We start from the raw sequence: 10018 nt of genomic DNA on the forward strand, positions 1-10018 counted from the left end.
AAAGGCCAGGAGTGGTCAAGGACAAAATCCTGCTAGGGGTCCTTGACGACAATCAGGAAGGACGCCATTGGTCGCGCTAAACCATCCAAAGCAGTGGGCCCAGACGGCATAGCCATGCCGATGCTTAAAAACCTAGGGAAAGAGGGTTTCAAATATTTAGCGCATGTCTTCAACCTGTCTCTTTCCACCTTTGTCATACCCGAGAAATAGAAAATGGCCAAGGTGGTCCCGCTACTAAAGCCTGGGAAACCAGCTAACGTAGGTGAGTCATATCGTCCGATATCTCTCCTATCGCCAGTGGCAAAGACGCTTGAAGCCATTTTGCTCCCTCATTTCCAAGCACATTTGCAGCTAGCCCCTCATCAGCATGGCTTCATAAAACTCCATAGCACTACCTCCGCGCTAAATGTCATTAGCACCCAGATAAATTGCGGTTTGAATCAATATCCCCACCATAGAACAGTACTCGTAGCGTTAGACCTATCAAAAGCTTTTGATACGGTCAACCATGGCTCGTTACTGGAAGACCTGGAAGGGTCTACCCTTCCCCCATGTCTTAAAAGGTGGACCGCAAATTATCTGGGTGGTCGGCAGGCATCGGTGCAATTCAGAAACGAAACATCAAAACAAAGGAGAATTAAACAAGGGGTGCCACAGGGTGGTGTCCTATCCCCGCTTTTGTTTAATTTCTACATATCTAAGCTACCTTCACCACCGGAAGGAGTCACAATCGTTTCCTACGCCGATGACTGCACAATAATGGCCACAGGCCCAGGCCCAAAGATCGATGAGCTATGCAATAAAATAAACGGCTATCTCCCTGATCTCTCCAGTTTTTTCGCCTCGCGAAACCTGTCATTGTCACCGACTAAATCTTCCGCGACCTTATTTACAACATGGACGCCCCAAATGTCGACCATATTGAACATCCACGTCGATGGCACTACGCTACCGACTGTCCTACACCCCAAAATCTTGGGTGTGACGTTTGATCAGGATCTACATTTTGGTGCGCACGCAACCGCAATTGTTCCAAGAATTCAGAGCCGTAATAAAATCCTCAAATCCCTTGCTGGCAGTACCTGGGGAAAAGATAAAGAAACGCTCTTGACCACATACAAAGCAATTAGCCAGCCGATTACGTGCTACGCGTCACCCATATGGTCGCCAAGCCTAAAAACCACCCACTGGAAGAAACTACAGGCCTGCCAAAATACTGCTCTCAGAATCGCCACGGGCTGTCTTCTTATGTCCCCAGAACACCATCTGCATAATGAGGCGAGAATACTCCCCATCAGGGAGAGAAATGAGATGCTGACCAAACAGTTTCTGTTGAATACCCAGAAACCTGGGCATCCCAACAGACATCTGATTGACGAACCAGCACCGCCTAGGGGCCTAAGGAGTCATCTCCGTAAGCATTTTGAGGAAATACGGCACCTGAGAACCCAGCCGTATGAATAGGAAAAACACAAGCAGGTCCTTGGTGAACTCCATAGACAGGCGTCGGACCTTTATGTCGGGAATTGCCCGGTGAATCCAGTACTTGAAGAAAAATATCCAGAACTCGCAGAAGAGGAACGCATACTCCCCAGGGAAACGCGTGTCACTCTTGCTCAACTTCGTTCTGGATACTGTAACAGGTTAAACTCTTACCTATCCAGAATCAACCCCGACATACAAAATGTATGCCCTGCTTGCAATGTGTCCCCACATGACACCAACCATCTCTTTAATTGTAATGTGGAACCAACGCCTCTAACACCCCTTTCCTTATGGTCCACCCCTGTTGAAACGGCAAGTTTCCTTGGACTCCCGTTAGAGGATATTGATGACAATTTGTGATCGGTCGCGGCTATTAGGTGGGGCGAGCATTGCTACAACAACAACAACAATCAGGAAGAAGGTGCAGTCAAGAACGACAAATGGAAATGGGTGAAGAGCGAGCCACGAGCAAGGGTGTGGCTACCGGCAAACGTCAGGCTGTTCTCCTACGGAATGAGGAATCGCTATCGGTATTGAAGAAAACCGGAGGCGAGATTAACTATGGCCTAGACACTGTCACTATAAAGGTCTATAGTAATGACGTCAATGCCGCTGGAAATTTGGCAGCCGAGGTGGAGCCAGAAGAAGAGAGCGACGAGGACGTAGATATGAAGGCAAATGGGGGTGAGCAGGATACGTTGGACGGCTACATCTCGTCTACCTCATCCATCGGTATAGGAAGGATACACCTGGAATACACAGAGCAGGAGCTGATGCTGGAAGATGCAGCTAACTCCACGCTCAAGGAGGGAGCGTTAGTGTGCGATGTCGGTGCGGGTCCTCCAGATAAACCTGCACCACAGTAAAGCAGCCTCCGCTGCACTGCTGCTCCGACTGGCATCCAAAGGGGCAGCTGATATTGTCCTCATCCAGGAACCGTGGGTTGTAGGACAAAACATTTGCGGACTCAAGTCCACCCGCTACATATTGGTAAGCTGTGGCACCTCGGGAAAGCCTATATCGTGTAGACTTGTTAGTACCAAACTTAATGTTTGTTTCTTCCTCAATTTAGTGATGAAGACAAAACAAAGATCAGCCTGAGCTTAAGTATGGGTCAAAGCAGGCTATCATCAATTTATCTTGCCCATGACAAGACGGTGCCGACATCGACCGTCAGGAAGCTGGTGGAAGCCACATCAGGTGCACTGATACTGGAAGGAGCTGTAAACGCGCACCACTCCACCTGGGGGAGTAATGACAAAAACGAAAGGGGTGAGTTACTATTTGATTTCATCCTAAACTATAGATTAACCAATAGCAATAGGGGAACTGAACCAACCTTTATTACAAAAACAAGAAGGCAAGATCTCGATGTCAGCTTAGTCTTAGAAGATACGGAGGAGTTGGTCAGAAATTGGAGGGTCCTTAACGACCACTCAATCTCTGATCATCGTTACATCCAATTTGACTTAGACTTGGTGAAAAAGCAGAACGCTGCCACAAGAAATATTAATAACACAAACTAGCAAGAATACAACAGGGAACTAGAGAGCGTACCCGAAACGCCAGGTAGCATACCAGATCTCGAAAGACTGGTGAATAACCACGGGAGCATGCCGCAAGGCACTAGATAAAGTCTGCCCCAAGAGAATTCAAGAAGAAGGTAAAAGGAAGCCACCATGGTTGAATTCACAAATCGAAAACCTTCGCGGGATAAGTAGAACCACTTTCAATGCAGCCAAAGCCTCTTATTTCTAAACATCTTAGAAATTATAAGTTTGAGCTAAGGAAAGCCAAAAGATCCTACTGGCGAGTTTCTGTAGCAGCATGGAAACAGTGTCTGAAGGGGTAGATTCAGGAAAGTACTTTCCAGACCGGCTAATACGGCCCAGGACGCTTGCAAATGCCTGATGGTTCGTGGATTGAAACTGGCGAGGATGCCTTGGATCTACTGCTGGATACACACTTTCCAGGTGCAACTAGGAACGAACCAGGGGATACACAAAGCTTGACACAAGCAACAGTGCAACCTATACTGCAAAACCTAATTACAAGAGATACGATATCTTGGGCCATCCAATCTTTTGAACCATTCAAAACTGCAGGGCCGGACGTAGTTAAACCTATACAACTGCAATAATCACTGGAATGCAGCACTAACTGGCTATACGCTATAATAGGAGGTGTCGTGGCACTAAACCACATCCCACGTATATGGAAAATATTCACAAGGCAGGCAAAGCGTGTCACGCGAAGTCTAAGGACTTCAGACCCATCAGTCTATCTTCGTTTCAACTAAAGGTAATGGAGAGGCTGATGGAAACATATTTCAAGAAGGCAGTGAATTTCCAACTCTCTGAAACACAACACGCCTATATGAAGGGTAATTCAACGGAAAGGGCATTGCACGAAATTACATCGTGCATAGAGAGGTCCTTCTTCTTCAAGGAATACTGCGTGGCAGCTTTCCTAGACATAGAAGGAGCGTTCAATAACATCAAACCCGACTCAATCATTAAGGTACTGACTGATCTGGGCATCGAATCTCAGCTGGTAGGTCTTGTGCACCAATTGCTGCTATGCATGGTAGTACAGGCAAAACTTGCAGGGGTATCTGTGAGCAGGTTCGTAAGTAGGGGAACTCCCCAAGGTGGAGTCCTATCCCCTCTATTATGGGTCTTGGCGGTGAATCTGCTGCTAAGGGACATGGAGGAGGAGAGGGGCTGTAAAGTTATAGCATATGCTGCCGACCTTGCCTTGGTGATAAGTGGGAAGTTTCCACAAACTCTCTGCGATGTGATGCAGGTGGAATTAAGAAGGCTCGAAGCATGGGCGTTTATAATGGTCTGGTGGTGAACCCAACTAAAACGCAGCTGGTGCTCTTTACGAGGAGGTATAAGATACCACCTCTCTCAACTCAAGTGCTGGCAAACACAGTGCTTAAGTTAAGTGAGTCCGCCAACTATATACGGCTCACACTTGATAAGAAATTGAACTGGACACAAAACACCACGGAATGTGTCCGTAAGGCCTCGGTTGCCCTCTACAAATGTAAAGGGCCAATTGGACGGAAATAGGGTATGTCCCCTATGATAGTACATTGGATATACACGGCCATAGTTAGGCCAATATTGCTATGCGGGGTGGCGGTATGATGGACCGCCTTGAATAAATCCTCGACGGTTCTTGCTATTCAAAAGGTGCAAACATCTGCACTACTATGCATAAGCGGAGCCATCCGCACGCCAACGGAGTCTATGAATGTAATACTGAACCTACTACCCATAGATATAGTAGGCATAAAATATGCAGCATGTGCAGCTTTTAGCTGAGGAAACTGACCACATGGTCTCACTGCAACCATACTAAGTTCTCGACAGATTCTGCATACCAGAATAGACAGATTTCTGCAAACCACATACCAATTTAACAAGGGGTACGAGATATTGATCCATGAGAGGGAACAGTGGGTGAATGACCTTGATTGGCCCACCAACAGCATTCAGATCTACACAGGTGGATCTAAACTGGATAACAGAGTCGGAAGGGGTGACTATTCGGAACGATTGGAGATACAAAGATCGTTTCGCCTTCCGGATCACTGTAGCGTATTTTAGGCCGATCTTGCGGTCATACAAGAGGCTGTGGACTGCCTTAGGCAGGAGGCTGTCTCTCAGAAGCACATTTATATTTTCTCAGACAGTCAAGCAGCATTGAAAGCCCTCGACTCTGTCACAACTTATTCGGAAACTCTAGTAGGCTGTCGCAGATAGGTTAACGTGATGGCTGAACAGTTTACTCTGCATCTGGTATGGGTTCCGGGACATAAGGGCATACCAGGTAATGAGAGGGCAGATGAGCTTGCAAGAAAGGGTACCTCCCTTCCACTTTCGCCATCCTGGAAGAGGTTGGGCATGCCGCTCTCCACCTGCAAGCTCAAGATAAAGGAGGCTCTACTGATGGAAGCGGGAGCCAGGTGGAAGCATCATGGTAGATGCCACACGGCAAGTCACATGGCCGGAATGGAAAGAGAAGAGATCGCGAGAGCTCCGTACTACCACCTAAGCTCGGGTATTACTCAAAATATCTGGTGTGTAAGCCTACCAAGTTTTTCGTAGTTTAACAGCTCTTAGCTCTGCTTAACCGACATTATTTTGGATCATCTCTAACTGTAGTCCTTGCAAAAGTTCTGCTCCAATATGAAAAGATGAATGTGGCGTCGGTATTACATGAAATTGCTGAAAGATGTTTTCGGCTCCCGTCGGGCGTGTTAAATCTAAACATGTACTTTGGGCATTGATTATTCGCCTAACAACTGATCAATGATTACAACCATTGCGGCGTGGTTTGAAAATGTATTATTCGTATGTAATCTAATTAAACGGATTGGTAGCTTATTATTTTATTATTTATTTAGGCGCTACTATTAATACCTAAGCAAAAATAATGCCAAATGAAGCCTATATTCTCCTTAAATGTGTTCTTAGCAAATTAAATTTGTTTAAGTGTAATATTTTTTTATTCTTTAAAAAAAAAAACGTAAGTTTGTAGGTAAAATAATAGTAATTATTTTATGCACTTAAATCCTGGAAGGGTACAACATCTGTAAAGAGAATAATATATTATTTCGATATAGCTCAGAAAATTCAAATACTTATGATCTTACTATACGTATGCGGTGGCCCATTGCATGACCAGGTAAATTTCTGTTGAATCGTGCACGCACAGATCCTGTATTACCATGCACACGGGTCACTTTCCCCCATATCGCACGAATTCTCGTTTTACGTTCAGGGTGTTGGGGAACGCACTTCTTTGTCTTGGCTTTGTAAACATACACGCAACGTTTGCCAATATAGAATTTTCCGTGTTCCTTACGGCGAGCACCCTCAATCTGCAGCATAAAAAAAAAAGGTTGATCTTAAACTGTAAACAAGACCTTACAGACTTACCTTCAATATTGCCTGGTTCTCGTGTTGATTACGAAGGCCACGTTTGTAGCCAGTAAACACTGCCTTGGCAAAGAGACGTCCATGTCGTTTGTATTTATGTGCTACGGCTGGAGCACTGGTAGGCTTTTCGATCTTTGGCGCTTTAGCTTTGGGTGCCTTGGCAGCTTTTAGCGCTTTCGACGCTGGGGCAACAGCGGGTTTTGCTTGTACGTCAGCCATATTCAACTGTAAACAAAAATACGAATAAACATTTTGTCTCAAAATGGAACTTTGAAATGTAGAGCACGCAATTGGCCATATCGCAAGCACTTTTCTTAAAGTCAATATATTTGCTCCAATCAGTTCTGCGAAAAAACTATGTAGTTGCTTGAACAAATTTTTATCCAATAACATCGCTCTGCAATATGCCGCTTTTGTATGGCCAACAACTTGCACGAACATAAAAATATATTATCTCTCATTTTCAATTGTTATTTTATTGAGTTTTCCACAATTCATATGAATTTAGCAATTTATTAATTGAATGGCAGGAAAATTGCGTACATACCGGAAATTTGATAAATGGCGAAAGAGAGGATGTAACAAAAAAGAAATGTCAAAATCGCTCATTTGACAGCCAAATATTCTTTTTCTAATCATAGTTGCCACACCAAAATAGTTTTTAGGGAAATTAATTAGTACCGTGTTGTCGTGACGTGTTGTCGCCACATTAATGTATTTTCATGAGAAACGACAAATAGCAAGGCTCTATGGCTATCTGAAATACAAAAACTGCAAAATTTAAGCATGTGTAGTATCGTGTGTAGTTTACCTCACTTCAAACACGCTTAACATTACAAACATTCGTTCATTGACCCATATAACTACCATGAGTACATTCGCGTTTGCCAAATCGCCTAATGTATTAATGCGTCATACCAAACTGCTCAAGCAGGAATCATATTGACAATATGTAGGTCAATATAATAATCCTCTGACCAAGCATTGCTCACTATTGAGTCATGCACCTGTAGTATGTAAATATTAATATAATATGTATATATGTATAGGTTAAGAACTTTTGTATAAATAATAATGAATGTCATCAATAAAGACAATTAACAAATTGCTATCCAACACTACTCATCAGCGTTGGTCAGCCAAATCATTTGTTGTTCAATTCATTTTTTCCTTACATGGCGATCCTGCCAGTCTAGATCAGAATTAGCAAAACTGCTAAAGATCTATCTTGTCAGAAGAGCCTAGCAGCTCACGTTAAAAACACAAAAGACTAATTTTTTAAAGTCCCGGAAAACTACACATTGGCAACAAAAACAGGACATTTTTTAGAAGTTATTAGAAAATAAAGGAGATACAATGAATTACTACATTCGCAAAGACATTTTGTCGTATCGCAGCAAAAGCAAAGTGATGGCAAAAAATTAAATGGAAGCAATTTCAACAGCATAAAAAGGAGTGGAATATTACACTCGTAGCAAAAGCATAGTGATGGCAAAAAATTAAATCAAATGGAAGCAATTTTAACAGCATAAAAAGGAGTGGAATATTACAATTGACTGGAGGCAGTAAAAAACAACAATTGAGACTGGCAGCAATTAGTGTAAGAGTAAATATAACTAGAATCAATTGAGCGGCCTCAGGGACGCTAAACCATGAGCAAAAACTTGGTTTTTGCTTAGGATTTTTTTTTAGATGAACAAATTTTTTTACAAAATGTTTGATGTCAGCTTTGAAAATGACACAAACTAAACCAAAAAATAATAAAAATTGAAGCCCAAAGTGGCATAGAAAAATAACAATAGCACAAAATTCAATTTTAAACAATACTTTGTAAAGTAAATTCAATAAAAAAAATTAAATAAATTTCAATTTTAAGAAAAACATAAATGTCAAAAATATTAAATTTAAAAACTTTTTTTAAGAAAGTAAAAAATTTTAGAAACAAATTTATACAATAGCTTTTATAATGTTAATTAAATAAAGAAAAATAGCAAAATGGCATAAAAATAAATTTTTAAAATATTTTGTAGATTGAAAAAAAAAAACTAATATTTCTAAAATTTAAAGAAAAATGTTAATCATTTTGTAAAAGTAATTAAACAAAAAGAAAAAAATAACATAGAAATAAATTTTTTTAAATACTTTGTAAAATTAATATTTTGAAAATTTTGTAAGAAAATTTGAAATATCTGAATTTGAAGTGTTAAGTTTAACAAAATTTTTCTTTAAGAATAAGGATTTTTTTTCTAAATAATAAAAAAAAAAAAAATAATAAAGTAAAATGGAATGCATATTGTAACGAATTTACAGCAAATCCTCTTATTTGCAACCTTCTGCTAAGTTCGAATAACTAAACTGTTGAATAAATAACTCCACTATTCAATAATGCAAAATGGCCTTTATTAAAGTTCTTTACAATAACCTACAACTGATTTTCAAGATAATACTGCTATTGGTCGCTAGAAAGCGTCTTAAATCCAACTGATTATCGCGCCTCTACTGTTGCTGCCTTTTATACTCTCTGATTTCCTCGTTCGCATCTTCTAGGCGCTTCCATTTCCAGAATCTACTAGCTGGCCATCAGCTATCAAATTTCTCAGCTGTAACTACAGAAGCACGATATTATAGCTTCTCTCATTGCATACTTTCTGATCGTCCCGCCGAACTAAACGCCGCTAGCATCGCCAAATGTACCACTCTTTTACTCCGTGGTTTCCCAATGGTTTGTATGCGGTAGGTGGTATCACTGATCTTCTTCACAACTTTGTGCGGGTCTTCCCAACTGTACCGAATCTTGGATGGAACACCTTTTCGCCGGTGAGGGTTGTATAACAGTACCAAAAATCCCGCCAAGAAACCTTCCGAATTATTGTTCTCATCGTACCTGTGTTTCATCGTATACTCATTACCCTGGTGCGTTCCTTCACACTCTGTTGTTTGGCCAATGAACTACTTCGTAGAGCTTGCGCTTGACGGATTTGCTTTGCATAATCAGTATTTTTCCGACTCTTCACAACAGTAGTGTGTCCTGGCTTGAAACCACCCTTGCATTCTTTCTGCGAAATTCTTTCCTTCGTTTTAGTGCGTCCGTTAGGGCTTTTCAATGCCAGTGTTTCTCTCACAGGTACCTTCGGGTTTGATTTGTTTGGCCCATTTTTTCCATCAACCTTTGCTCGATATACTTTCCTTAACTTTCATGGTCTCTGTCGAATCTCCACCAGCACTCGCTTACTGCTGAACCCTTTTTCCAAACTGAAGTTAAGTGGCACATCCTGGTTCTCATAACGCATCACCCTTCTCTACATATCGATATTGATGTCATGGTTAACCAAGAATTCCACTCCCAATATGACTTCATCAACAATCTCCGCCACAATGAATTTGTGTAGAACCATGACCTTTCCAATTAATACCTCACATACCACTTCTTCTTGGACTTGATTATACTCGCCAGTGCCCGTACGCAACCTTGCTCCAGGCAACGGTTTTACTCTCCTGTTGACCAAGTCAGATCGGATTAAGGAATGAGATGCGCCCGTATCTACAGTCAGTACACGCTCCTTGCCATCCAGCTTTCCTTC

The 10018-nt window shown here is 41.9% G+C and overlaps 1 protein-coding gene across 1 annotated transcript; it reads right to left on the bottom strand.

The window, feature by feature from the left end:
• Positions 1 to 5981: 5981 nt before the first annotated feature.
• On the bottom strand, positions 5982 to 7104 carry LOC137236488 (large ribosomal subunit protein eL33-like). Its single transcript, XM_067759141.1, has 4 exons — positions 6985 to 7104; positions 6438 to 6662; positions 6152 to 6379; positions 5982 to 6088 (listed from the first exon to the last, which is right to left on the bottom strand). The coding sequence occupies exons 2-4, from the start codon at positions 6654 to 6656 to the stop codon at positions 6065 to 6067; spliced, it is 471 nt and encodes a 156-aa protein (XP_067615242.1). The 5' UTR covers positions 6657 to 6662; positions 6985 to 7104; the 3' UTR covers positions 5982 to 6064.
• Positions 7105 to 10018: the final 2914 nt, after the last annotated feature.

The sequence above is a fragment of the Eurosta solidaginis genome, chromosome 1 (assembly GCF_040869045.1).
Source record: "Eurosta solidaginis isolate ZX-2024a chromosome 1, ASM4086904v1, whole genome shotgun sequence".
NCBI classification, from domain to species: domain Eukaryota; kingdom Metazoa; phylum Arthropoda; class Insecta; order Diptera; family Tephritidae; genus Eurosta; species Eurosta solidaginis.